The sequence below is a fragment of the Coccidioides immitis genome (genome assembly GCF_000149335.2).
Source record: "Coccidioides immitis RS genomic scaffold supercont3.1, whole genome shotgun sequence".
NCBI classification, from domain to species: Eukaryota; Fungi; Ascomycota; class Eurotiomycetes; order Onygenales; family Onygenaceae; genus Coccidioides; species Coccidioides immitis.
In genome coordinates this window covers 7,158,877-7,185,034 of record NW_004504310.1, presented here as the reverse complement: position 1 = coordinate 7,185,034, position 26,158 = coordinate 7,158,877, and the positions used below count along the sequence as shown (strand labels likewise).

The following is a 26,158-nucleotide window of genomic DNA, read 5'->3' as shown; positions in this document are numbered from 1 at the left end:
GATTGAACGGATCTCAAGGATCTGCAAAGCCAGATATTTGCGATAAGAGGCTTATGAATAAACAGCGAAGCGAGTACCTGCTTTTCAAAGGCAAGGATTAAGAGGAGAAGAATACTCGGATCTTGGGAGGGATTTTGGCGAGCCGGTTCCGTTGTTCGAAGGAAGCTCCTTTGTTTTCTCTTGAGCTGGACAAGTCAATGCCAAGCGACAAAGAGAAACGGCAGAAGGCCAAGTCTGCTCGCGCGGGGGGACGATGGAGAGGTCGAGGCCCAGGCGTTGCAGGAACAAAGCGGAAGAGAGTAGGCGGGAGACGGGCGGAGGGAGAAGGGTGAGGTAGTAGGAAGAAGGACGTCGAGGTTGGAGAGGAGAGCGAGAGAGAGCGAGAGAGGATGGCGAGATGCGAAGAAGCGGATTTTTGTGGACTGGCAAGCTGGGCTGCCGCCACAGATGGTTACGTAACTACGGGCTGGTACTACGCTAGGACGCTTTGGGGAGTAACTATGGCTGGGTAGGTTGGGGTCTGTAGGGCTGAGTGTGGCTGAGAGTCTTTTAGCGGAGAGAAAAAATGAGCAAGAGAGTACAGAGACAGAGGGGGGGGAGAGGAGGATGGACTTAAGAAGGATTAAGAGAAAAAAGCTGTCGTTCCATACTCTATGCCATGCTATCCATCACCGCTCGCAACGAGACGGGCTGCACTATCGACGGCATTCGGTCCTGCAGGACTCCGTATGCATGTAGTTGATTACGGGATGTGGAGTGCCCAGTCACGCTCTGTTGTGGCCAGTGCTCCAACTGGGAAGGCACGCGACTACCAAGCGAGGGACCTGCCCCTTGCTGCTGCTTGCTGTATGCGGAGTATTTCTTCATGTGAATTGCACCTTCCACCCTGGGTTGAGTGCCTGCGACGGCTTGCTGCCAAGACATTATTACATAAGCCCTGGTGTGAGGTCTTGGCGATAGTGATGATGACGTCAGCCAGCCGATCGCCGGAGTAACTTTCTCGATCGATCCGCTGGCGACTGTTCCATTCAAAACTACCACCACCACGCCGCACGCCGCACGCCGCCGACGACCACCACGACCACCACGACGATAGCCACCATCACCGTTCTCCTCCCTCTCCGGCTGCCTGGCCGCCTTTCCCCTCGTCTCAGCCCTGCATCGCATCGAGCCCGTATCCCGTGGAAGACCTGTGGCCACATCAGCGCCCCTCCCGCTCTCCCTGTGTACCTCTCACCAAAGCGCCCCGAATTGTAGCCCCAATTGCTTGAGCTACATCCAAAAAAAAAAAACCCCCCACCTTGTCCCTCCAAAATTTCTTCAAATTGATATCCCCATTGTGGTCTAGCCGCCCTTTTGCCCTATAATCAGCCCTCTGCAGCCAGTTCCAATCTCTCTGCAGCTCTTTTCCCTGGGTAAAGTCTCACCAACGCATTGTCGCACAGAGGACGTCGGCCAACCACCCGTCTGCCCTGCTTGGCCGCATATCCCGATCACTACTTTTGTTCGTTTGCGCAGCACCCTTTCGCTCTCTCCATACGAAGCTCATCTCCTTCCTTGAGCCTGACCTCTGCTGAAGAACCCAGCTGCTCTTGACGGTTCTACCTCGCGTAGATCGTCGTCTGGTGCAACATCCAGCGAGCTACCCTCGCCCAATTCCCTTCTCCCCGCCTCTCCGCTTGGAATTTCATCATTTCACCTACAAATCAGAATGTCTCGTCCAACGCTCATCAACCTCCCGCCTCCACCCTCGGAGCCTCCTACGCCGTCCGAGATGGGCCCGTAAGTTATATGCGTTTTGTACCTGGTCTGGATTTTGGCCCAATGCCACAGCCCAATTCCTCAAAGCTAGCTCAGAACCACAGTCACTAACTCCGCGATTGCTGTCGTTTATCACAGGGGTACTCCAAACTCAGGCACTACCTCCCTGTCCGGTCTCTCAACCACCGCAATCAAAGATGGTCATCAGGGAAAACTCCGTCCCCATAGCCATCGGCCCCGTCGCCGCTCTTCAGATGCCTCGCAAACCTCCACAGACACCCTGGCTGCAGAACGCGCTGATCGCATCTCACGCTTAGCTGGCCTTGAAAGAGTAGCGGCGTCACGAACCCCCGGAGAAGATCCTCCAAGTGGAGCTCCACCCGGTTACTTCGACCACACATACGCGCACTTGCTCCTAAAAGAACGTAGCACCGTTGGCAGCGCCAGCGCCACTGGAAGCGTTGGAGGCCGCACAACCTGGGCCAGCGGAAGTGACATCTTTGATCAAGACAAGCTAAACGATGACGACGGCGTCTCCAGCACGGGAGGCCTCAGCGACGAGAACGCCAGCCTCGTCGGGTTTGGCGAAGGCGCAAACAGCACCATTAGCGGCCCGGTATCCACAGGTATCAACAGAGTGTCTGTTGTAAGCCGCCAATCATCCGGAGTCGGAGGCAACCGAGCTTCCTCTGGCCAGGCTGCCGCCGCCTATTCACCCCAACCCGCCGGGATCCCACTCTCGTCGCCCTCCCCTGCGGGGTCGAACACGCCGCAGGGCCTCGAGTACGATGCCATAGACGACGCACGCATGGTCGACGGGATAACTTTCGACGAAGACATCGTTGACACGACAGTCCGGCCACCTCTCCCCGTCAGTAGCGGCAAACCCGATCGTGGGTGAACCGAGTAATGCAGTCCACTCCCTCCTCGTTCCCAACGCCCAAGAATGTGGGGTGCTTTGTTCTAAACTTCGGCCTTTCCATAGAGACTTCTCTGCCTTCTTCTGTCCCTTTTTTTTTTTTTTTTTTTTTTTTTTTCTTTTTTGCTTTCCCCGTACGAGGATTATGTATTTCGATATTTGAAGTCCCTTTTTTCAAGACTACTTCTACTTTCATCTTTTCTTTTCTTCTCTTGTCTTTTCTTGCTACTTTAACTTTGGAGGATTAACTACAGGCCGGCACTTTTTTCTTCCTCACCCGTTGGTCCCTTTTACTCTCTATTCTCCCCACGAATCCACGAAAGAAAAGAAAAGAAAAAAAAAATTATTTAATGTAAGACATGGGGAGTTCTTGAAACACTGAGCTGGGAGAAGCAAGCAGGAGGAGGTTTCTTACGAACTTTTCAAGGCTTGCAAATGTATGTATGAATTACCATAAAAAAACAATTTTTTTAGGCCCTCGTTGTCTGTACCGGATAAACTAAGTATTGCTTCTTGCGAAATATAAGAACGGCTGGATTTTCTTTTAATACCCCCAAAAGGACCAGGCTCCCAACTTCCCCGAGACGGCTTATAAAGAATCGAATCAACACGGTCACCAAGAGTGTGGTAACATAAAATAAATAATTACAGTATAAAAGCACAGAAAAGTAATATATGTAAGGGAGGGGAATAATGCAGTCATCACCGACAATGCAAGAGCATCCATACCAGTACCAGTTCGTCAGGCAATCGTTCGCATATACAAAGAAAAAGAGGAGTTAGCTATGACCCGGCTTCAATAAACAAAAAGGAGAAAAAAAAAAATTGTTAACAAGGTCTCAATCAAGACCTCCCTTCTTAGTCGGGGATACAGTATATATATCTCGTCGAAAGTGCCCACCATTCATATCGGCATCAAGAAATAAAGAGAAAAAAAAAGAAAAAGAAAACCAATAAAGCAGTAAAACAAGAACTCCACGTCATGTATTCACATCAAAACCGTCCAAAGCGCAAAACTAGCGCAAATCTCTTTCTTTTTTTTTTTTTTTTTCAATTAGGCTGTTTCTTCTCATACTTGCCTCTGAATTCGTCCACCTCTTTCTGCAACTTCGATAGGTCCGCGAGGATATTATTCGCGTTGGAGCGCGGCGCAGGAGGCGATTCTTCGTCTACTTCTTTGTCTTTAATCTGATTGCTGCTTGTTTCAACCATCGACATTGGCCTCGCCGGCCGGGAATCTTCAGAGCTGTATGCTTGCGAGCCGCCGCTCCGTCTCGGAGGTGGGGGTCGCGGTGGCACAGTAGACGGGCCTGAAAGCCGTGATAGTCTATTCACAGAGTGTATCGAACCGGTTTCGGAGCGCTGGAGGCTGGTGTTTTCAGAAGCATCTTCTGCTTCTTCATCTGGAGGAGCGGTGCCGTCTGGAGTAATGGGGAATCGAGACTGGGTAGAAGGCGATGAATTGGACGACTCCCGATCTTTACGGCGCGAAGGTGGTGGAGGCGGAGTTCGGGGTGCTGTAGACCCGGAAAGGGACGATGTTTTGGGAAGTCGAGTAGAACATGAACGGCTGATCGGGAGAGAGGGTTTGCACTGTTTTAGCTGACTGCTTCGTCGCACGGGAGGGATGGGTGGGAGCGGCTTGGGGTTCAAAAACGCTTCAGACCGAACTTCAGCACGTCGGTCCAAAGCTGAAATCCTGGTGGTACTATCAGAGCGTTGGATGGGAGGATCGGAGACAACTCTTCCTCCCTGCTGTGAGAGTGATGGAGAAGGAGGTCTCAACGGCAGGAAAGCATTGTCCGATGACGGGGACGGGCTCGAAATTCCAAGCGAAGACATATCGCTGGTGTCACTTTGAATCAGTTTCCCATGCCTCACCTTAGGAGGCGGTGGTTTCTTCTTTCCGCTTGGCTTGGATTGTCCCTCAGGGTTCACACGCTCCTTTTCAAAACTAGACATCGTCGAGGATCCACGCCTCACATAATCCTGCAAAGCGGGTGTGGACTCGGAGTTGGTTTGTCTCCAGGGTTTTGGATCAATAACATTACCACCAGCCATCCTCTCTTCCTGAAACTGAGCAGGGGAATGTGCTGGAGCAGGACCCAGCTCAATTCCAGCATCCCCAGTAAGAAGCAATCTCTTAAATGCATCCACATCCAGCGTAGCTCTTTTCCTTTGCGCCTCCGGAGATCGCGCACCGTCCGGTGTTCGTGAAGTACACATGGTGTCTGCATCCGGCATCGACCTCTTCAATCCACCCGGATCCTGCTGTTCATGTTGCTCGGTCCCCGACCCTTGCGTCCTCGCTGACCGAGGACTCGGTTGTGTGCTGTCTTCAAGCTCCTGGCTGTCATATTCATCGTTCCCGGAGACCTCCGGGTTGCCGAAAGGATCAGGGGAAGCTTCATCGTCTGAACTTTCCGACTCTAAATCTCGCACTGGGGGAGGCGGAGAATCACGACGCATCGAGACGCTTTGGAATGGAGTAGTCGTACCCGTCGATAGAGGAGATTGTGGCTCAATGGGGGATATTTGAGAGCGCACGGGCGGGGATGCGATGCGGACTGTTTTCGCCCGCGAGGAAGGATGGGCAGGGATGTCTAGAAGCACGAGGTCCATTGGTCAGTCGCAAGGGGATATCCAGCAAGCTTAAGGAATTTCATAGAAAGGATATCGTCTTGGGGCGTGAAGGGATGGGCTGAAAGTGCGCACCGTCGTCGAACGCCGCTGATACTGTGCTGCCTGGATCCTGGTCACCCACGTTGGCTGTCGAGCTTGATCGTGCAGGCGGGGTAATTGGGCTTGAGGCAGCCTTTTTATGGCGGAAAGGATTTAACCCAGACATCGTAGACAAACCGGATTGCCCAGAGCATGAGCAAGACCAGGTGTTGGGCGGGGAGGAAGGGGGAGAGAGAGGGTGTTGACAGCACCAGGCCGGGAGTTTTTAAGGTGGGCAAGCTTGAAGAGCAGGGGAGGCACCGCCAGAGCTCCCGGTGCGGGTTACCCTGGCCGAGTTACAGACAGACGACTCGCTACTCGAGCAATGGCGATGGGGGACTCGATTATTGCGCTAATCAATTGCAATTTGGTGGTATATCGACTCTTTAAGACATACAGGTTAAAAAAAATGACAAGGGTAATCCGGTTACACAGTTTGGCCTCCAACTTCAGCGCAATAAATCCCAGAATAAATTGCCCATCGAAACGCCCGTAATCCAGCAGAAAAAAGGGTCCATTCTCTAATCGGCTAGTTTAAACAAAAAAAAAAAGAAAAAAAAAAAGGAAAGGAAGGGGTGGAGCTTTTCTTTCTTTCATGGTGCTTCAAAGCTGTTTGTAGCTCGCGTATCCAAGGAGCTCTAAGTCTTGACCCTGATAAACCAAAGACGGCTCAATTGGTGGCATAGATTTCCTTGTAGACATACCACGGCTCATCGGGTCCGAAAAATGCCTCCATGAGGCGACATCCGCTCTCCGTTGGTTGACTAAATGCCACCTGCGACTTTGGAATCTCAATTCCGTAGAAGTAATTGCCCACGACACAATCCAACAGGTCCATGGCAATCCCCTTTCTTCGAGACGAAGAAGACGTCCACACTCGCGATATCCCCACAGAAGCTGGCTGCTTCTCCTGACTCAAGGTGATTGACGAGCCGTCGAATCCCTCCCCAGATCCTTTGACAGGCTTTTCCCCGTCCCGCTTAACAAGATGAGACTCCCATATCCGTTCAGTCAAGCATAACCCAACGCATTTGCTGTCCTTCATGTGCAAAAACACCTTGAACCGATCAACCTCTTCCTTCGAGCCGTTCTTCCTAAACTGCTTCGGGGTGTCGATCTGGCTCCACAGGATCGAATCCTCAATTTCCGGAGAAGAAAGCTCCTTGTTGACCACCTCTAGCACTCGTTTTGCCTGATTCTTCGCCGGTAGAGAGCTCTTGCGATCGATGATCACCACGTATCCCTCGTCAAAACGCGCCGCCTCGTATACCCACCTGGACGCATTCGCGCGCACAAACGCCTTGCCAAGGTCAATCCCGTTCGAATTCATGTCGTGAAACTTCTTGTGCAAAGCCATATCCTCCGGGCTAGACGGAACGTACTCCATCCCACACCCGGAACAGGTCTTCCGAATTTCTCCGCCCAGGTCGAGCTGCATCTGCTTCAAGACCGGTGGCTGGTGACTTTGCTGCTGTCGCTGCTTTTTCTTCTGAGGATCAGTCGACGATGGCAGGAAGCTATTCGAGTTCACCTCTGCCAAGGGTGTTCCGCCAGCTGAAACGCTGGGCGTCGACCTCTTCCGCTTGAGGAAGGTAAACGTAGGTTTTCGCGTATTTGCCGGCGGAGGCGTCAGCTGTAGAGCCGGAGGCGATGAAGGCGGAGTGGATAGGTCATCGAGAACGTCCTCTGAGAAACTCACGGAGTTGCGACGCGACGGACTGGAGAGCACGGCCGCCGATGACTCGCGTATCGCGCATTCAAGGTTGTTCTCGCTCTCGTTCTGGTCCTTTCCGGCGTCGACGCGTCTTTTCTTCGTGGCTGGACGCGCGGCATCATCCCAGAACTGGCGGATGGGTTTGCTGTAAGTTCGCATCATGAGACCCCTATTTGTGGTGCTGTGTCAGGGCGCGTCGCAAGCTTTCCAGACCAGGGGGGAAGGGGAGCTTGTTTACCTCTTGAATGAGTTGGTCACGGTATATGGCATATCTCGCACGCTGACCATGGGTGCTGTGTATAGACTCAAGGTGCCAGAACCATGCGGGGATGTTGATGCGGGTGGGAAAGAAAAGATGCGTAGATTCAATAGGGAGCGTCGAGTGTTGAGTGTCGAGTGTCGAGGGTGTTTTGTTATCAGTCGCCGATTGCGCGGGATCGCCAGCTAGTCCCGTTCGGGCCAAGGGCGAGTGAGCACTTCGACGGCAACCAGCACAATCTCTCAGACAAAAAAACAAAAAAAAAAAGGGCGAGTTTGGCGATCCTGCTGTTGATCTCAATCTGCTGTCACACGGTGGAAGAAAGATTATCATCAAATTGAAGGCAGCCTGCAGTCGATGTTCCGCTTGACTCTTTTCCCGGGGATGGGAAAGAGAGATGAGTGTGAGAGCGAGCGAGAGACAAGGCAGACGGCAGCCTGATCGCTGATTTGCCTGTTGGTTATTAGCGAGCGAGTGAGACCAATGATCTGTTGCTGATTATGATTATTTTAACGGCCGTGTTCAATCCAACTGCAAGGATGCCTACAGATCGTGGGAGAATGCTTTGTCTCAGCATTGGGGCGAGAGAGTGTGTGGAGTCTCCCTCCCAAGCCGTCGCCAGGTCGCAGCAGCAACCTTAGTTCTCTGCTCAGCCCAGCGCAGCTAATCACAACCTTCCAGCAATCCCCTCAAGCCCGACCTTCGACCAGGCTGCATGCACCTAACTCTAACCCGACAGCGATGATGATTATTCAACTCTTCGCTCCTCGACTCCCCCTCGCAGCTCGAGCGGCCCATCCGGCTGGGAATGCCAGTTCGGACTTTGTTTCTCCAGACCCAAGGTGCTCGTTGGCCAAATCATCCACTCCCCCAATAGAGCTTACTTGAGAGACAAGGGAAGAAAAAAAAGGTTCCTCGTTTTCTCTCCTTGCATCATCATGTGGACGGGCTGGCTATTCCCGGCCTTGTTACTCCGTACTCCGGTCGCCTTTCGGGGAGCACACCCCCAGCCACTTGAACCCCGTTTCTTGCCCTGCACAACAGACACAAAGCCAGGTCCAAATTGAGCAAAAAAGAAAAGAAAAAAAAAAGCGCGGAGATGCTAGGCGATTTGAGAATCTTCTTGATTTCACGGCCTGCGATTTGTCCCCATCCTCTTGGAATTTTTTAAAAAGTGTGTCACACGTTTCTATGATATCCCTATGTCCATTTGTTTCAATAAAAAAAACAGTATTTGGTTTGTACGAGATTTTTTTCCCCTCGCCTTTGAAGCTGTCAGGTGGCTGACATCCCTGCATCCATTCTCGAAACTTGCTCGCCGCGCAACTTTCATCCCCAATTCCCCAAACGGAAGACTTGCCACTTGAGATGTGCTGGCAAGATCAGATGCAGACACTCGTTCCTATCATTCCCGGTGTCCACGTCTGGGTTGCCGGGTTCCGCACCTTGAGTCCATGTTATGTGTATCCCGTTAGTAACAGGATATGAAAGCGCGGCATCTCTCCGTGATGTAGTGCTACTCTGTACGATGCACTACTTCGTCTTCCCTTATCCAACAAAGTCTAGGCCATTGAGCAACAATATTAACCGTTGGGTTTTGAGAATAACAACGTTGGCTACAAACAGCCTGGCCAGTCGCTAAGCTAACCACGGTAATCAGCTCCATCTATGGCACTTTAGCCTAGACGCCAATTGGAGAAGTTGTCTGCGGGGCAACTCTTCTTTTACCCTGATTTCGTCAAAAGACTCTTTGGGGGGAAGAGAGTTTGAGAGGGGGTGCATCAAATGGGCGTACCTGGCATTAGAAGACTGCCGCTCTTCGTCAGACAGATTCTTGCCTACAAGGGGCAAAAACCCGCGCGCTAAAGGACCTGAGTTGGTTGGTTGGTTAGGTTTGGTAAACTTCCTTCCGCAACCAACAACTGGGATGAGACCTTGCAACACACTAGGTGTTAACTCGTGTGACTGAATATGGTTGGATTTATGCTGCTGTTGTTCAACCGGGGCTTGCTAACAACAATCCTTACAGAATACAAAGTACCGGAAAGCTGATTAGAGGTGCTCTGCTGGTTTGCCATGAAGTATTGGCATTGGCATGGCGATGTCTGCAACTCTAGCAGAAGGGTGTTGCCAACTTTTTTTTTTTTTAGAAGATCAGTGACGGTTCCTGATTATGCTGACATGGCCACTGTCATCTTGTGGGCAGCTGGAAGCAGGGAGCGCAGAACGGTGAGAGTTGCAGAGCGCTCCCATCTCTATTATTTCCTCCCAGTCTGCGAGTTGGGTCCCCAGCTGGCGATTTTTCATCTTACAAACAAACCAAAAAAAAAAGCTCTTACCAACAATTAGTGTCAGCAATTTTGTTGGAGTCTCAAAGCCACGGTAAGAAAGCTGAAGAAGGCAATGAAGGAGAAGACAAAAAAACGCTATCCAGGATCTGGAATGGCTTGCCTGCTGATGCACTGTCAGCGTCAGCATGTCGCTGTTTAGAGCTCAGTGTAAATTCGCAGCTCGCAGCAAAACCTGTCATACAATGCGACGGTTTTCGACCTCTTTTCTTTTTTCTTTTTTTCTTTTTTTCTTTTTTTTTTTTGCGGCTGACTCTCTCGCCTTTTTGCAAATATTGCCGTAAAAATAACACTTGCCAGACATCTCGTCAGCTCACAGTGCTATATCAATTGTAGAATAGAGCAGGGAACTTGGTCTCTTGTCTCCCGCCCTGTTCCGGCTTCTGGTACCCCCCCGTAGGAAAGTCTAAAAATATTCGCTGTTTTCGCGGACTTTTTTTTAAAAGTGTGCTCGGGGACTTTTCTTTTCTTCCGCTTTCCCCTCTGCCAACCTGTCCCGAACCTCCCAAAACTTGAAAAGATCCCGCTCACGGTCTCTTGACGAGTCTCCCATATTCGTCTTCTTCTCTTTTTTTGTTTCTCCCCTTTTTCTCAATCCCAATCGTCCGGCACTTCCCCGCAATGGCGTCCACAGACCTGGCGAAGAGAAAGCGACCGAGTAAGTAAAAACCAGCCCTGTTTTTCGCTACTTTCCGCCTGCTCCTGCAATTGTTTCAAGCCTGTTGCGAGGCTTGAATCCCGGAGCCTGTGCTAGAACGTGCAGCGCCGTCGCAGACAGCTCAGATATTCTCCGTCCATGTCTTGTGCCTTGGGGCTTTGCCCTCATCACCGCCGGTTGATCAGTTAGGTTTCAGTTTGACCACTAACCAGCGAACGTCCGGCTCTCAGCCTTGGAGAGAGATCTTTTTCTCTTTTTTTTTTTCTATTCAACGCCTTTGCTCCAAGTTTCCCTTTTTTCTCTTTTTTTTTTCTTTTTTTTTGCCCTACCCCATCAAGACGAACTACCTTTTCTCTTTAGTGCTTGTCATCGTCAGTTCTCTGCATCTCGAAGGACACGTACTAATCACGGAATGTCGCTCGACGATCCAGGAACCCAATCCTGCCCACCTCCCGAGCTTCCACAGCTCGTCGCAGAGCAACATGTTCCTATTCCATCGCACGATAAGGACACGAAGCGACTGATTGTTGTCCTATCGAACGCCAGTCTCGAAACCTACAAGGCGGGTGGAAAGGGTATGAACGGCAAGGACGAGAAATACTCGCTGCTCAACAGCGACGAGCATATCGGTGTAATGAGGAAGATGGGTAGAGATATCAGCGAGGCCAGACCGGACATCACCCACCAGGTGTGCACATTTTGATCTTCCCCCGGCCGTTTTACCCTTTTTTTTTATTTTTATTTTTTTTTTTTCTCGTTTTTTCCCCTCCCATCTCGCTGCAACTTTCAGCTCAGAATGCTTATGGAGAATGCCCTCCCTTGCTTTCAAACTTCAACAGTGCCTTCTCACTCTCCTTGACTCTCCAATCAACAAAGCGGGAAAGCTTCAGATCTACATTCACACCGCAAAGGGCGTCCTAATCGAAGTCAGCCCCACGGTCCGCATTCCTCGCACATTCAAGCGGTTCGCCGGCTTGATGGTCCAGCTGCTACATCGGCTATCGATCCGCTCGACAAACTCGCAGGAGAAGCTGTTGAAAGTGATCAAGAACCCGATCACGGACCATCTACCGCCCAACTGCCGCAAGGTCACGCTCAGTTTCGACGCGCCGGTTGTGCGGGTCAATGATTACATCAGAACGTTGGGGCCCAAGGAAAGTATATGCGTGTTTGTGGGCGCCATGGCCAAGGGCCGCGATGACTTCGCAGATGCGTTCAAAGACGATGCTGTCAGTATCAGCAACTTCAGTCTTAGCGCCAGCGTGGCGTGTAGCAAGTTCTGCCACGCGGCAGAAGATGCATGGGGCATTGTATGAAGGAAAAGGGAAAACAAACTAAAAAGAGAGAATTAGGTCGGCCAATGCAGACCAACCCCAATGGAACAAGCCTCTTTGTATGGGCTTTTTCCTTTTCTAACCTATAGACGCTTACGGAGGTAACGACAGCAGCAGCAGTTTTCACAGCTTTCATCATTACAGACGACGGAAGCCGATTTGCCCGTTCTCACCAAAAAAAAGAAATCTCTTAAGAATTAACGACCGAAAAGAAGATGACAATATATTAACAAAAGAAAAAAAGGAGAAAAAAAACCAAAAAAAAAGACAACATCCGTGCTCGCCGGGTTTCTACTCTTGTGCTTTTCCCCCCCCGTCGAACTCGCCATGCTACCACCTGTCAACCCGGATCTTTTTACATCTGGAATTTGTATGGATGGGAACCATGAGGCCGAGTGGGACCAAGTCAGGTATATAACACAAAAAAAAAGAAAGAAAGTTTACAAACCGTCGAGACCGGGCTCACGATCATAACATCAAGGCCTGAGATCTCTCCTGGCTGGCCTTCCCCCGACCGTGACAGAAGCACAGCGGAATCAGACAATGACGGCGAAGCAATCAAACGTATGCTGCGACGACAACGGCCGTGGACCCCCCTTTTTTCTTTTTTTTCTTTTTTTTCTTTTTTTTTCTTTTCTCCCTCTCTATATCTATTTTATTCTCTATTTGTATTTCGTTTAACTCTGGGGGTCTTCTTTTTCTTTTCTTTTCTTTTTTCAACTTTCATTTCTCCCTGCACTGAGGCAAAACTCCCGCTTGGGTCTCGTTCTGTTTTTACAACCAAAACACGGGCGATTCAACAGCCTCTAGGCGAGGATTTTGTTCGTGCAAAATATATTTCCCTGTCGTCCTTTATACTATCTTCTGTACGGGCTTTCTTCGGATGTATAATTTTTCTTTCCCTCCTTTTCTTTCTTCACATTAACAGGATGTCCTCTTCGCTTTTCCTCAGAATACTAAACGAGAAAACATGCTCGACCTGGCCTTCAGTCTTCCACGGCACTTGGTTCTTGGTGGACAGTACTTCAACTTACTGCCACCTCTCCATTTTCAACCCTCGAGATTAAGGTGTAAATTTTTGAGTATTGTTTTCTTTTCGGGAATATGTCGCCGGGTTAAACGGAGGAGAATTAAGGACGACAGGGGAGCAGGCCAGAGCTGTGTAGATATCATTACAGGGAGTTACTGTGTCAGTTTGCAAGGAGGATGTGTATAAATCGTGGTCAGTCGTAACCAACAAGATGTGCTGCAGATGGGCTGCGATATTCTCCGGAGATTCCACGTATGTATTTCGCGAACAACCGGGAGGGCCGGGGGGGGGTGTCTGAGCAAGCAGCGTCCGTATGCATGAGCACCCAACTATGGAGCTGGGACTCGGTTGCGTTTTGGGCATAATGCCGGGCCGGGAGTTTTGCTTCACTTTGGCGGCCAACTCTCGCCGCCGCCGCCTCCTCTTTGCGTCGATCATGGAAGAGCAAGGGCAATCAGCGTTATTATGTAGTATGTACTGTACATCCATCGTGGTTCCGAATGTTATCTTCACGTCTTCATGCAGGTTGCAGGGGCCTGTTCGCTGCGTTTTGACTCGGGAAGACACAGGGTAAGGCATCGATTGGCCTCTATTGGCGTGTCGGTGGCTGCACGCTAAGACCTTGCTCGGGTTCTGCTCGCCTCATCGTCGCAGCGTCGCAGTGGACGGGCTGCGCGTCCGCGAGATCTTGATGGTCAGCTTGACTAACGAGCTTGTCTCCGATCGATTCTCCGTCAGAGAGGGAGCCAGTTCAAGCAGAGCGGTATGGCATGGCTGGGGGCCAGTCAGTCCGTCACCGGTCGATTTCGCCGAGCGGTCAAGCCGGCACAGCACGACCGGGACTCCCCTCTTCACTCTCTCGCTCACACGCTCTCGCTCTCTCTCGCGCGCTCCCCAAAAGTCCCACTTCTCTTCTTGTCCTCGCCGTGCATTTCGGAATCACCATCAGGCACGAATGGATCCGCCAGCCCCACGCCCTGATTCGCACGCGCGAGTTACGGATCTCCCTCGTCTGCCCACTCTTCTTTGGCTGCACAGGAACCTAGAAAGAAATGCACGATCTCCCATAGGACCGCCTCCCGACCACATCATGCATCGACAGGCAGCCCTCGAATCAGAGCCAGCAGAAAGTGATGCGGTGTTTCAACACGCTCTCACCCTCTGGCTTTGACTCTCTCTCTCTCTCTCTCTCTCTCTCTCTCTCTGTCTCCACTTCCACCCTGCCACCGTTTTGTCTCAGAGCCAACTGCCCTGTCGTTGCTTCTGCTGGGTATCCAACGTACCTCGCTGGACCAACAATGTGCGGCACCAAGAGGGACAAAGATCCGAGTGCTGGGCTGGACCCCCCAAGCCGGGCCCTCTAGAGTGCCACCCCCGAGGCTTCTGTATGTACATCCGGTGCCAGTCTCTTGCCCCGTGGACCCAGCGAACTGTGATGCTGTTTTTCGGCTGGAATGGCGGTGATTTGTTCCCGTCCAAGCATCGCGGGCCGCTTCACGATTTCGATGCGACCCTTTTTAATTCCTGCCAGATTCCCCGATGCTCTTTGTTCTCTTGTATTTTTCTTCCTTTTTTTTTTATTTCCGTTCTTCATATATTAAAAAGGATTTGTCCTTTTTTTTTTAAACGCTTCATTAACTTGAGTATCACGGTCGGGTACGGACGTGGCTCTTGCTACCCTTGAAAGAGAGCTCGGAGAGTAGCATAAACATTCTCGTTTCTTATAAATTATCTAGTCTTTATCCTCAACTTGTTTGCTTGTCCGTTGCTATCCGTTTGATGGATAGCTTAATTTGACCATTCATTCCGAGTGTCTGTGCTACCCATACCCGTCTCTCGTGAGCCTGTCTCGACTGTCTCGTCCTCCCGCGGATAAAACAGCGCAAGCCGGCCCATAAGCCTGCCGTCGCACGAAAATCTTAATCTAGACGAACTCCCCGCCTCTGTTCGCATATTTCTTTTCTTTCTTTTTTTTTTTTTTTTTTCTCTTCTTTTTGCCCTACTCGGACAGTGTACAACAGTTCCACCATGCCTGTTTCACATCTCACGCTTACGGTCTCGAACCTACCTCAATCGACGTCCTTCTTCCTCTCCTGCCTGCAGCCTCTGGGCTATAAATTTATCGGCCGACATGAGAACAGCATTGGATTCGGCGCTGAGCCGGGAAAGCCAGCGGACTTCTGGATCGCCGAGGAAAGACCAGGGTGAGTCGCGCAAATCTTACCCTACTACGATCTTTGACAGCTTGGTATGGAGTGCTGATGTGAACCTGTTTTTTTTTTAATAAAAAAGAGTGCCGGCCGGTGCTGCCCACATTGCATTTCCAGCTCCATCCCGCGAAGCTGTCAGTGCTTTCTTCATCGCCGCGCTTAAAGCAGGAGGAAAGATCCATGGAGAACCATGTCTGCGAGATGCGGAACAGGGTTACTTCAGCGCTGCGGTGATTGATTTCGATGGAAACAGCATTGAAGCCGTCAATCGGTGCCAAGACAGCAGAGAGAACGATCGAGCGTTGACCGTGGTTGAGAATGGATCGTATGTCTCCAGGGCCATGTCGTCCAAGAGCCGAGCTCCTAAATCGGAGGTCGGATCCGTTGCACAGAGGAGCACCGTCAGCGCTGCGAGAACCGTGCCGACAATCGAGCAAAAGGCGAGGTCGGCTGTTTCATCGGTGAAACAGCCGTCAATCCAGTCTGCTTACCAGCCGTCGATGCAGCCCTCAATGCAGCCATCGATCCAGCAATCTTCTCAGACACCACCACAGACCACCATGGCGAAACCAGGCGACAACTTGAACGGCGCTAAGGCTGTCGTGGGCACGCTCCTCGGTGCAGCAGCCGGAGCTGCAATCGCATATGCGATGGTCAAGGGGGAATCGCAGTCCCAAGCCGAGACCGCTCCACCACAGTACACCGAAGAGCCACTCGCTTATTCGACTGAGAAAGCACCAACAGAGTACAGGGCCATCGAGGCAGCGCCACAGAGAGCAATGTCCGTGGATGATGGAATGTCTGCGTATGCCCATACGATGTATTCTAAGAACCCCCGTGCAAGCACAATCTTTGAAGGGCTCGAGCAATGCACGCAGCTGCTCAGCAAGGCCGCCAGCCTGGCTGGTGGCAACCAGAGCCAGGGCCCTCCTGACATCCGTCGCGCCTCGAGTGGAAGCGTAGTTTACAGCGCTGGATCCAACGCCGACATGCCCATCCGCGCCATCGAGGGAGTGCCAGAAGACTTCGAAGACCAGATGTCCTATTACAACAAGAATCCCAGTACTTTCATCAGCAGCTTCACGGAGCGTCCCCGTCGACGCTTCGAGGAAGACCGACGAAGCAGCTACTCAGGCCACAGCAGCGTCGTCTCCTCGTCCACAGTCAAACCACCAAAGTCAACCCACTCCCGACCGTCCTCGCATCACTCCCACTCCTCCCGCTCCATCATCACCATCAACGACATCTACGACAAATCCTCCTCCACATCGCGCCATCCCACCGCCTCCGTCTACTCCGCCACCCACTCAGCCCGCAACATCCCGCTCCCCAGTGGCTCCGTGACCACCATCTCCACCTCCACCACCTCGCGCAGCAAACGCAGCAGCCACCACTCGCACGCCAGCTCCGTGGCCCGCCACGTGCCCCTCCCCGCCAGCGTCGCTGGCACAAACACCATCTTCCTCGACGACGTCGATGTCGACTCGCATGTCACCCTACCCACAATCCTTCCCGATGGCGCCAGCCGTGTGTCGCGCAGGAGCTCACATGCCCCATCAACGTCGTCGAGGCGGCGATCGCGTTCGGGGTCGCGCAAGGGCTCGGTGGCGAGCGTCAACACTCTGCGGAGCAGTAAGTTCGATGAGCCGGTTAAGCCGAGTGATAGTGTTAGTCAGGTGGGGAGCAACGCGGGATATTCAACGACGTCGAGGAGGAGTGGACGCAGTAAGCGATAGAGAGAGAGAAAGAAAGAGCAAAAGAGCGAATGTTTTGAGATGGGGAGTTTGTGATGCATGCCACGGGTGAAGCAGAGCGACGTTTTTGCATAGGAATGGTGCTGCGGTTTGCTTTATGCTACCTGTCTTATTTGCTTCTGTTCTCATGACTTTTTCATCAATCTGTTTGGTGTGTCTTTGTTTCTTTGTCTACCTGGTTTAGGTCTTCTTCCTGTTCTTCTGCGGGGAGTTTGCAGGTTTCCTGTCTCATTTCTCGTCTAATGTATGACTTTATAAGTCCTTTCCACTTCCTTTCGTCTAACCTCTTTTAATCAGACAAAATTATTTTTGTGCTTCTCTTTTCTTCTTTGCTAGACATGTTCACTGCTATAACCCACTGCATAGAGGGAAGACCATAGATATTTTGGGCCAGTCTGTACAGAGAAACAAGTGGATAAAATCAGAATACATATTTAAGCGCAGCTAAATGCCTCTTAGGAATATATAAGCAGCACAGGCCAACAAATCTCCATTCGCAACTCAATCTAACTCAAGTAGTCACTATTTATATCTTATATGTAGCAGAAAAAGGGGAAAGTAAAAACCTTCCTCAAAACAGAGAAATTGCAGATGGATATATCATTGAAGAGGAATGAATGCATGTTCAGCAAAAGACCGAATAACAGAGAGAAAACGAGCCACCCAGAAAAGCAGAAAGGGAGGGAAGAAAACGCAGCCCACGGCGTGCTATGGTCTCACCAGCATCAAGTCAAAAATGCTAGAAGTTCCCAAGTAGTCACAACCGGAGACAGCGAAGACAAGGTACTCGAACAGTGTCAATTCAACTGTTGTCGAAAATTTAAAGAGAACAACATGGCGAAGACAAGAATGACACACGAAAGACTCGGACTTGTGGTACACGATGCTGGTTTGTTAAAAGAATCCTCGCGAGGCAGTGTACGGTAGGAAGTGGTGTGCATGCATAACATAAAATGCTCGTCATATTTGGATTTCGTTAATAAAGGAAGATACGGAGCATGGACGGTTCTAAAATGAGCTGGCCGGAGAATACCAAAAGGGCAGTTTTGGCCAGCAACACACAAAAACACCACCACCCAAGTTCATACACCCGTCGCATTATTTATCAAACCCAGGAAAATGCACCACATGCCGTTACAGGGTAGTCATGCTGTCATGCTTGGCTCGTCCCCACTCCGCCATCACCATTCACCTTATCAAATAGCATACTTCCGTGTCCATTCACGAGCTGTGGCCTCGTATCTAGGACGGTCGGTCTTGTACACGTGGGCAATCTCAGGAACCAAGGGGTCGTCAGGGTTAGGGTCAGTAAGCATAGAGCAGATGGACAACAGAACTAGTACACGTTAGAAGGGTGCGAGCAAAAGAATCCACGGATCCACAAGCTATACCTTTAGAGATGGTAAGAGCAGGACTCCACTGATCTCTCAGAATGTCAAGGCAGATGCTTCCATTTGAGTTGATGTTAGGGTGGTAAATGCGGGTGGTGAAGTTGACCTTTGGCGGCTTGAAAGGATAATCGGTAGGGAAATGGATAGCTAAAAAGAAGACGCCGCCGGAGTATGGACTGTCGCCCTGTTGGAAACAACCGTTAGCCCTTGATATGCCGCACTGAGCTGGGCATAGAGCAGGAAAAGCATCGTCGTGCCATAGCCTGAACTAATATTGCTCATGCCTATTTTTTTTTCAAGAGAAACTCACAGGTCCCATGATAGTAGCTTGCCAGTGAAACTAAAGCAGAGTCAGTTTTCACAATCTCGATAAACGAACAATGCCGAATCGCATATTGCGGTGCGCAACGCTGAAACGCTCCCGACACGCGACACAAACACGGGGTTTGGCGGGTAACATACCAGATCATCTCCAACTGGGCCTGCGGAGCAGGATGAAGGAGGATCGCTGCGGATTGCTAGTCAGCTTTCTGTCTTGCAAAAACGGCGGTATATGGCGCCTTTGGGCGGCAAGCCCGTGGTGGTCAAGGGGAGGCCGGCGTTTGTTATGCCCCGCAAGTGGGGTTGTTATTCAGCCCAAGGCACACCCAACGAAAAAAATGGGAGTCACTCACCGGCCGAGATCTGAGAGTTCCTTGTTGATCCGCTTGAGAGCCATCAGGAAGGATGTGTGTATGTGAAGAGAAGGAGATGTGTGAGAGAGGGAGGAAGGAAATCTTGAGGAGTGTAGGGTGGTGTGTCTGTTTCAGGTTGGCAGAGATGCAGCGATGAGGCCTGGAAGGAGGGACGGGTTAGCAGCGCACCAAAGAAGCTGGGGTTTCCAGAGGGTAGAGAGGAGGGTTAAATAGTGGCAGCGTGGAGGATACCTACCGGGGAGCGTGTGGTAGTGATTTGCACAGAGGAGCAAAGGGCTTATGTTGAGGTTTAAGGGAGTCTAAGTGATTCAAAGAAGATGGGAAGACGGACGGGGAGGCGGAGTGCGAAAGAAAAGAAAAGAAGTGGAAGTCGAAACGCCCGTATCAGCCCTGTATTACCGCTGAGTCATCCCCTGCCTGCCGCGGGGCCGTTGCCGTACTTACACGAACCGCCGGTAAAGAAAACTCGCCCTTGACCGGACAAAAGTGGTTCCGAAGAAGCGCCGTGGGCATCGCCACACTCTTGACTAAGCAGCAATGATAAGATAAGGCCATGGGTGTATGTACCGCACGTACCGATACGGTGTCTTTTCTTCCGTAAGGGGGTGTAATACATACACAAATCTTACGTCCATCTTACATGTCCTGTACACTGGGCAGAAGACAAGCATCCCAACCAGGCGAAACGCTTCTTTCAGTGTCAAATGATTCGTTTCGGGTGACGGCAGCAATCCTCTGTCATCAGTGAGTGGTGTGGGCGCCCTGTATTTCAGGGAAGCATCACTAAATATAGATGACTATCCTAGCGGGGTGTTAATTTATATTACAGCGTGATTCGTGCCTTGCTCCATAAGCGCCCACAGCTAACTATACTTTGTGGCCAACCCGGAAAGCTGTCGCTGTGCCATTGTCATGCGTGATGATGCATTGTTCGTGTACCTTGTAAACTAGTGAGTTTAAGATAGTTAGTTAACTTACACAAAAGGGTTTGCTTATCTAACAATCTATATAAGTAACTCCACGCCGCTGCGACAATCAAAGCAACAAAACCGGTTTTGTACAGAAGGGACTGGGAAAAAAAAAATAACCTAAATCTAGCAGAAAGCCTGGACGCCGGTGATGGCTCTACCGAGAATCAAACCTAGCATGGCGAGTTAGTATGGGAAAAACCAGGGTTATAAGACAATTTCAGTGGTGCGGAACTGGCTTACTGTGGATATCACTCTGCCCTTCGTATGTCTGCGCAACAAAAAGGTTGGCAACGTGGCGGCCGATGTGGTACTCGTCGCTAGCAGCGTTACCGCCAAAGACCTCCTGTAAACTAAACAAAGAAGTTAACTCAACCAGTCATTGCAGGCGGATCAACGAAAGAGCCACAGGACAGTACGGGGCACAGCTTACGTTCTGGCACCCACAAGCGCCCTGTCGCAGTTTTGTCTCTTGATCATCGAAATCATCTCCGGCGTGCACTTGCCCTCATCCTTCAATCTCGCAACCTGAACGGCCGCTAGAGTACCATAAGCCGCATCGGTGGCCGCGTCGGCGAGTTTCTTCTGAATCAGCTGGTACTTGGCCAGCGGATTACCCTTGAATTGCTTCCTCTCAAGGGAATATGTTCGTGCTCGGTCAATGCAGTCTTCCAACGCACCCATAGTTCCAAACGCTATGCCCAATCTCGCGCTGTTGAGACATGTAAAGGGACCCACGAGACCTTCGACATCGGGGAGCATGTTTTCTTCTGGGACGGGACAGTTGTCGAGCTGGATCATGCCGGTGATCGAGGCGCGGAGGGCCGTTTTATTCTTGATAGCTGGTGTCTCCAGCGTGCCAGGAGGGCATTGATCGCGCTGGACGATGAAGCCCTTGATTTTACCGGTGGACTCAAGTTTAGCCCAGACAAGGAAAAGATCGGAGATAGGGGAGTTAGTGATCCAGGTCTTCGCGCCGGTGAGGGAGTAGTATCCCTTCTTCGTGGGATGCGATCTCGCGACAGTCTCCATAGAGCCGGGATCGGATCCATGATTAGGCTCAGTAAGCCCAAAGCAGCCGATTAGCTTGCCCTTGGCGAGACCGGGAAGATATTTCTCCTTTAGCTCTTTGGTACCGAATTCATGAATGCCAGTCATTATCAGGGAGCTCTGCACGGACATGCCAGATCGGAAACCAGAGTCAACACGCTCCACTTCCTTCGTGATCAGCCCGGAGGCGACGGTGCTAACACCGGCGCAACCATATCCCTCAATCGTAGCTCCTAGCAAACCCAGCTCTCCCATCTCTTGTAGCATTGTCTTGTCGTAGTCTTCATTCCGATATGCCTCTGTATGGAGGAGGGGTCAACATCAGCTGCACTCGTCCCAACCTCAAAAGCGGTAGAGCTGTACGTACCCAGTACCCTTGGCATCAAACGTTCCTGGCAGTACTGTCTCGCTGTCTCCGCAATGGCCAATTCTTCCGGGGTATAGAGATTTGCGGCATTCAACGGATCCTGCCAATCGAATCTGGCAGCGGAGGAAGAGGCACACCGTCTGCTAAGGCTACTGGATGTGGCCTTGGTTACGTTGAGAGCACCACGCGCAGTGCGACCCAGTAGTGAAGTATTCATCGTGGATGATAAGAAGGACTAAAAGGAATAGATTCCTAAAAGGAGAGGGGGTAGAAACGTTAACTTCCTGAATCTCAGTTGACCGTCCAGCATAGAGCTTCAAAGCGTTAGCTTGAATGAAAGAATTGCTCACGAAGAAGAGAGTGGAGATTGTCTTTTTCCCCTTGGTAGCGAGTACGGTGCTTCAGGAAAACACACACACATATATATATATATCTCTAAGCACCAACCCAAAAAGGAGGTATGACCCCGAAGCGCAGAATGAGTCGGAGATCGCCAGCAAATGCGGTGCGGTGCGGAATCTACCTACCCGCGGAACTGCCGTAGGTTTCGGGTAATTTTGATTACCACGGTGTAATGTCGAGGTATTCCATTACATCATTGTCCAATGCCTGAAAGAGCGCCGAGAACCACAGAAGTACAGCCCCTTTCACAGGAAATTGGTGGTTGATATGTCCAATCATACTCTCATGCTATGGAACAGTTTTGATACCTTGTGGAAGTCATTGCTATTCCCCGAATTCTCTACTTTTGTAGCCTCATGCGCCGGCTACTGGATTATCTAAGCCTCTGGGTTCGGTGTAATATGCCGGTAACGCTAACGCGTCGTGGGCCTCGCCCGACACCACTGAGACGGGGTGTGGATCAGGGAGTATTTTGTCTGCAGACGTTCGGTAGAAACAAGGATCCTGATTTGAAGATACCTTCGTTGGACGGCAGGCAGAGAGCCCATCATTCTTGAATGGTGGACTCATCTTGCATTCCGCCACAATTTCCGCATAGCCAACCTCTGATATCGGGCCGAATCTCATCTGCCGTTGCGGCACTATTTACAGTTTCGCGGCATCATTTGATAGGACAAAGTGCCATCTCAGACCTAGCATATCTATCCAGCCATCTCCATGTGGCAAGTCAAAAGATCGTGCCGCAGAAAAAATGCGATCTAGTTTTTGTTTCCCCTGAACTGCGATGGTGATTGATACCAAACCGTCGCTTGCACCTTCTTTACCTTCAACAAAGCTCATCCAGGCATTGGTGAATTGCAAGTTTTCGCGAGTCCTCGGAACGCCGAATACCTCTTCCCACTGATTTAACGCGGCTTCTATATCCAAGTCACCAGGCTCTAGACGGCAGTGAATGCCGACTAGATGAAGATGGGAGCAGCGCCTCATCCCGGCAGAGTAGGAGGCATAGTCCGACCCGCAAGCATGCCACTGCGAGAACTGAGATGCCAGCGGCTCCGGGTTTGCGGGCGTTGCACGGTGGGAGTCAAGTTCAGGCATCATACCGCCTTCGCGCAATATGGTTAGCCATGCCCATTACAATCGGTGGGGCCACCTCACTGCTGCGTTCTAACCTTTTATGCGCTTTGGATGATACTGAATACAAACACTATCGGGCAACCTATGACTGAAGATGACTTTACCAAGGCCCTTCGACTCGATGAACGCACGCCGCCAATCAGCATCCATGGTCTGCATGATGATCATGTAGCCCCCATCCCCCCTCTTGGACAGAAGCCTGCCGGCAGTTGTGCCCGATTTTGTCGGTGACACGACCTGCAATGAGCTCAGAGCGTTGCCACTTGATATTATACCTGAACATCTTACCTCAATGACGTCGCCGCCAATAGCAACTGGGTTTGTAGTTAGTTTATAATGCCCGTCAAACCGGGAAGTGCAACGTCTATTGTTGTGTTTGTCTTGCTCACCCAGGATGTTTCTTAGGCCCCATTTCGCTACTCCAGGATCAATAAAAATCACCTCTGTTCCGAGAACGGAGGTCTTTCCCGAAACATTCAGTAAGCTAATTGTCTAGACGTTTGATGATCATGCTGGCTTCTTCCATACCAGTAAACTCTCCGCGCGATCGATATCATGCGCAACAAGGGCGATCTGCCGCAGCCGTGTCGGCGCTGGCCCAGGCAAGATTTCACCGTTATAACTCATATTTCTTGACTTTGGTATTGGAAAACAGCACCAATATACCGGAGAGTGCTTTTATTGCTAATGAATGGTTCTATGGTATGAATTTCAAGTAGATGGGGAGGACTGGCCTGATCATGTTAATAAACTTGAACGTACGGAGTCCAATACTCTGTAGAGCCTCGGCAATTTCCCCGCCTAGGACGGTCTAGATCGGGAAACCGAAAGAGTGAAGTTTGGGGTTTGCCAACGCCCGAAGATGAACGTAAGAGGCAGCAACTTCTACTTTATCGTAAATAGGACATGCAGCCCAGGAAGTAGGCAATACGTCTCGCCTTTGGGCTCCCGGGGCGGCGTTTTCCAAAAGATGGCAATGCCGACATGAGCATGAAATGGCCTGTTTGAATCCAATAGCATCCCATGCAGTGCCTCAACTGGAAGCTGAGGTGGCAAAGCAATCTGGAGTAGAAGCCGAAATAACTTCAGAACATAGACGACCGCGCCGTACTCCAGAGAGTCATGTCAGTGAGTTCCAGCATTTTTAGATTGCCGTTATGGTCCCTTCATATTACGCTAAACTAAACTTGGTAAAATTGGATCGCGCTTGGCGGGAAGCTCGACGCGCCTTCGCGTCATTGCTTGCCCCGATACCAGCTGCGGGTTTTGAACTGCTCAACCAAAATTCAAGTGCTCCAATATTTCAGGATCTAATATCTTTTTTTTTTTTTCCCCGAAGCACTATTTAACTACATAGCCATGGGTATAAAGCGTGCGTTTCCACTCAATTACTAGCTACACGACAAGTTAAAGAGATGTGCTGAGACTCGTCTATAGATCTATATCAGATAATATCTGAAAATGCGCCCGACGCGATCAAAGTCGGTGAAATTAAGAATCACTTTGGGAGGAAAGTTGCTATAGTATGTTCCATCCCATTGAGCTTGGTATCCCTTGAACTATCCGCTAACGTATACCTTTTCGCGACATCAGGATGCGTACGCTATCCCCATTTCCCTCTTATTACAACCAGATCCGATTCTAATAGATCAATTATAGCTCCATGAGCATATACAGCTTCCTCATAGCCGTTCGCTCCGACGGCCAGCAGCTCATGAACGAGTCCGGCGAAACCACCTCTCATCTGATGGGATTTTTCTACCGAACCCTACGCATGGTAGATAATGGTATAAAACCTCTGTATGTCTTCGACGGTGCTCCTCCTAAGCTTAAATCCGGTGAATTGGCCAAGCGCATGGCGCGTAAGCAAGAAGCTGCCGAGCAGCATGAGGAGGCGAAGGAGACGGGCACGGCGGAGGATGTGGAGAAGTTCTCGAGACGCACGGTGAGGGTGACGAGGGAACATAACGAGGAGTGTAAGAAACTGTTGAAGTTGATGGGGATACCGTACATAGACGCGCCTACGGAGGCTGAGGCGCAGTGCGCAGTTTTGGCCAGGGCAGGGAAGGTATATGCCGCTGCATCAGAGGATATGGATACATTGTGTTTCGATTCGCCTATTTTGTTGAGACATCTCACGTTTAGTGAGCAGAGGAAGGAGCCTATTCAGGAAATACACTTGGAGCGGGTCTTGGAAGGGTTGGGAATGGATCGGAAACAGGTACATCTTTTACTTGTTTTCCACTTGAGGAGGCAGCACTGACATGGTTAAATTATACAGTTTGTCGACCTATGCATACTTCTGGGCTGTGACTATGTCGACCCAATCCCCAAAGTTGGGCCCAACACAGCACTCAAAATGATCCGCGACCACGGCTCGCTAGAAAAGGTAGTCGAAGCCATGGAAAACGACCCCAAGAAGAAATATACAATTCCGGAGGATTGGCCATACGAGCAAGCCCGTGATCTCTTTTTCGAACCCGATGTGCGCCCTGCGGATCACCCAGAATGCGACTTTAAGTGGGAGTCTCCTGATGTGGAAGGGCTAGTCAAATTCCTCGTGGAAGGGAAGGGCTTTAGTGAGGATCGGGTACGTAGCGGAGCGGCAAGATTGCAGAAGAATTTGAAAACGGCGCAGCAGTCGCGGCTGGAAGGCTTTTTCAAGCCGGTAGCGAAGACGGAGGAGGAGAAGGCAAGTTTGAAGAGAAAGCACGAGGAGAAATTGGAAGCGGCTAAGAAGAAGAAAAAGGAGGATGCGAAGGCGAAAAGAGAAGCAAGATCGAGACCGAAAGGCACTTCGTAGTAATATTCATCATGGGTGGGAGTTTTGGGAGTTTTGAATTTTTTGTCTATCTAGCTATCGCACGAGAGGTATATTTTACTCCTTGGAATGATTCCCTTGAGGTGCTCCGGAGAGGTTCCTTGTGTTTGCCGAACCGTATCCTAAAGAATCACATAATTTGCAAACACACTGCTGCTCTTTACATTTTCTGCGTCTATTCGTAATGCGGCTGTACGGTTCTAGCCTATACTCTGAAGACATTTCAGTATCATCTCTATAGTGCGGATAACATTGATTCTGAGGCCACACATCCTCCATCAGACCCATTTCGCACGACGAGCAAAGTCAGCTAACTTGCACAGCCAGTGGAATAGGTTATATGGATTGATACAAGTCCACAGAAAGCCAAACTAGTTCCATAACCTCGCCTCAAATCCCTAGTATCTATTAAGTTATGAGCCCTTGGGCTGCCAACATGCTTAACTAGTTAACTGGTTATTTGACCAATAGAGAGTGTGCTGTCCATGAAATCCAGAGAAATGGAAAAGCCTGAATAGGTGAGTCCAAGAAGTGGACTCAATTCTCTGCAGAGGACAGTTAATAACAAGAGCACAGAGTACTCTGGAGTAATCTGTTAGAAATCCCCAAACAGCCAGAA

The 26,158-nt window shown here is 50.5% G+C and overlaps 12 protein-coding genes across 12 annotated transcripts; 6 read left to right on the top strand and 6 right to left on the bottom strand.

Annotated features, from left to right (window-relative positions):
- Positions 1–651: 651 nt before the first annotated feature.
- On the bottom strand, positions 652–1,435 carry CIMG_00493 (uncharacterized protein; the record flags this gene model as incomplete). Its single annotated transcript, XM_001246721.2, has 3 exons — positions 652–1,190; positions 1,231–1,361; positions 1,428–1,435. 3 exons carry the CDS (start codon positions 1,433–1,435, stop codon positions 652–654), a joined length of 678 nt encoding a protein of 225 aa, XP_001246722.2.
- On the top strand, positions 1,059–2,756 carry CIMG_00494 (uncharacterized protein). The gene is made up of 2 exons (XM_001246722.2): positions 1,059–1,782; positions 1,900–2,756. The coding sequence occupies exons 1-2, from the start codon at positions 1,712–1,714 to the stop codon at positions 2,660–2,662; spliced, it is 834 nt and encodes a 277-aa protein (XP_001246723.1). The 5' UTR covers positions 1,059–1,711; the 3' UTR covers positions 2,663–2,756.
- Positions 2,757–3,714: 958 nt separating this feature from the next.
- Positions 3,715–5,528, bottom strand: CIMG_00495 (uncharacterized protein; the record flags this gene model as incomplete). The annotated part of the gene is made up of 2 exons (XM_001246723.2): positions 3,715–5,283; positions 5,396–5,528. 2 exons carry the CDS (start codon positions 5,526–5,528, stop codon positions 3,731–3,733), a joined length of 1,686 nt encoding a protein of 561 aa, XP_001246724.1. The 3' UTR covers positions 3,715–3,730.
- Positions 5,529–5,745: 217 nt separating this feature from the next.
- On the bottom strand, positions 5,746–8,465 carry CIMG_00496 (sister chromatid cohesion acetyltransferase Eco1). The gene is made up of 2 exons (XM_001246724.2): positions 7,354–8,465; positions 5,746–7,284 (listed from the first exon to the last, which is right to left on the bottom strand). Exons 1-2 carry the CDS (start codon positions 7,401–7,403, stop codon positions 6,072–6,074), a joined length of 1,263 nt encoding a protein of 420 aa, XP_001246725.1. The 5' UTR covers positions 7,404–8,465; the 3' UTR covers positions 5,746–6,071.
- Positions 8,466–10,343: 1,878 nt separating this feature from the next.
- CIMG_00497 (ribosomal RNA small subunit methyltransferase NEP1) lies at positions 10,344–11,696 on the top strand (the record flags this gene model as incomplete). Its single annotated transcript, XM_001246725.1, has 3 exons — positions 10,344–10,380; positions 10,812–11,068; positions 11,220–11,696. 3 exons carry the CDS (start codon positions 10,344–10,346, stop codon positions 11,694–11,696), a joined length of 771 nt encoding a protein of 256 aa, XP_001246726.1.
- Positions 11,697–12,280: 584 nt separating this feature from the next.
- CIMG_12869 (uncharacterized protein) lies at positions 12,281–12,929 on the top strand (the record flags this gene model as incomplete). Its single annotated transcript, XM_004445873.1, has 1 exon — positions 12,281–12,929. One exon carries the CDS (start codon positions 12,281–12,283, stop codon positions 12,779–12,781), a length of 501 nt encoding a protein of 166 aa, XP_004445930.1. The 3' UTR covers positions 12,782–12,929.
- A 146-nt stretch (positions 12,930–13,075) lies between these two features.
- CIMG_00498 (uncharacterized protein) lies at positions 13,076–13,915 on the top strand (the record flags this gene model as incomplete). Its single annotated transcript, XM_001246726.1, has 2 exons — positions 13,076–13,314; positions 13,399–13,915. 2 exons carry the CDS (start codon positions 13,076–13,078, stop codon positions 13,913–13,915), a joined length of 756 nt encoding a protein of 251 aa, XP_001246727.1.
- Positions 13,916–14,772: 857 nt separating this feature from the next.
- CIMG_00499 (glyoxalase) lies at positions 14,773–16,690 on the top strand (the record flags this gene model as incomplete). Its single annotated transcript, XM_001246727.1, has 2 exons — positions 14,773–14,948; positions 15,037–16,690. The coding sequence occupies 2 exons, from the start codon at positions 14,773–14,775 to the stop codon at positions 16,688–16,690; spliced, it is 1,830 nt and encodes a 609-aa protein (XP_001246728.1).
- A 491-nt stretch (positions 16,691–17,181) lies between these two features.
- Positions 17,182–19,098, bottom strand: CIMG_00501 (ubiquitin-conjugating enzyme E2-16 kDa). The gene is made up of 6 exons (XM_001246729.2): positions 19,030–19,098; positions 18,774–18,933; positions 18,562–18,607; positions 18,410–18,439; positions 18,100–18,283; positions 17,182–18,044 (listed from the first exon to the last, which is right to left on the bottom strand). Exons 2-6 carry the CDS (start codon positions 18,815–18,817, stop codon positions 17,905–17,907), a joined length of 444 nt encoding a protein of 147 aa, XP_001246730.1. The 5' UTR covers positions 18,818–18,933; positions 19,030–19,098; the 3' UTR covers positions 17,182–17,904.
- Positions 19,099–19,739: 641 nt separating this feature from the next.
- Positions 19,740–21,635, bottom strand: CIMG_00502 (glutaryl-CoA dehydrogenase). The gene is made up of 5 exons (XM_001246730.2): positions 21,530–21,635; positions 21,180–21,431; positions 20,196–21,111; positions 20,006–20,115; positions 19,740–19,935 (listed from the first exon to the last, which is right to left on the bottom strand). Exons 2-5 carry the CDS (start codon positions 21,394–21,396, stop codon positions 19,889–19,891), a joined length of 1,290 nt encoding a protein of 429 aa, XP_001246731.1. The 5' UTR covers positions 21,397–21,431; positions 21,530–21,635; the 3' UTR covers positions 19,740–19,888.
- A 591-nt stretch (positions 21,636–22,226) lies between these two features.
- Positions 22,227–23,433, bottom strand: CIMG_00503 (uncharacterized protein; the record flags this gene model as incomplete). The annotated part of the gene is made up of 5 exons (XM_001246731.2): positions 23,247–23,433; positions 23,108–23,180; positions 23,007–23,032; positions 22,754–22,955; positions 22,227–22,687 (listed from the first exon to the last, which is right to left on the bottom strand). The coding sequence occupies exons 1-5, from the start codon at positions 23,343–23,345 to the stop codon at positions 22,227–22,229; spliced, it is 861 nt and encodes a 286-aa protein (XP_001246732.1). The 5' UTR covers positions 23,346–23,433.
- Positions 23,434–23,997: 564 nt separating this feature from the next.
- CIMG_00504 (flap endonuclease 1) lies at positions 23,998–25,580 on the top strand. Its single transcript, XM_001246732.2, has 5 exons — positions 23,998–24,090; positions 24,156–24,241; positions 24,312–24,316; positions 24,378–24,939; positions 25,000–25,580. Exons 1-5 carry the CDS (start codon positions 24,078–24,080, stop codon positions 25,519–25,521), a joined length of 1,188 nt encoding a protein of 395 aa, XP_001246733.2. The 5' UTR covers positions 23,998–24,077; the 3' UTR covers positions 25,522–25,580.
- Positions 25,581–26,158: the final 578 nt, after the last annotated feature.

Coding starts and splice junctions, on each gene's coding strand:
- CIMG_00494 (XM_001246722.2), top strand. CDS start 1,712: ATGTCTCGTCCAACGCTCATCAACCTCCCGCCTCCACCCTCGGAGCCT. Junction 1,783..1,899: donor ACGCCGTCCGAGATGGGCCC/GTAAGTTATATG, acceptor CGTTTATCACAG/GGGTACTCCAAACTCAGGCA.
- CIMG_00496 (XM_001246724.2), bottom strand. CDS start 7,403: ATGGTCAGCGTGCGAGATATGCCATATACCGTGACCAACTCATTCAAG. Junction 7,285..7,353: donor GTGACCAACTCATTCAAGAG/GTAAACAAGCTC, acceptor CACCACAAATAG/GGGTCTCATGATGCGAACTT.
- CIMG_00501 (XM_001246729.2), bottom strand. CDS start 18,817: ATGGCTCTCAAGCGGATCAACAAGGAACTCTCAGATCTCGGCCG. Junction 18,440..18,561: donor GCCCAGTTGGAGATGATCTG/GTATGTTACCCG, acceptor ACTCTGCTTTAG/TTTCACTGGCAAGCTACTAT. Junction 18,284..18,409: donor AAGCTACTATCATGGGACCT/GTGAGTTTCTCT, acceptor TGTTTCCAACAG/GGCGACAGTCCATACTCCGG.
- CIMG_00502 (XM_001246730.2), bottom strand. CDS start 21,396: ATGAATACTTCACTACTGGGTCGCACTGCGCGTGGTGCTCTCAACGTA. Junction 20,116..20,195: donor GCGCTTGTGGGTGCCAGAAC/GTAAGCTGTGCC, acceptor TTCTTTGTTTAG/TTTACAGGAGGTCTTTGGCG. Junction 19,936..20,005: donor AGGGCAGAGTGATATCCACA/GTAAGCCAGTTC, acceptor TCGCCATGCTAG/GTTTGATTCTCGGTAGAGCC.
- CIMG_00504 (XM_001246732.2), top strand. Junction 24,940..24,999: donor TGGGAATGGATCGGAAACAG/GTACATCTTTTA, acceptor TAAATTATACAG/TTTGTCGACCTATGCATACT.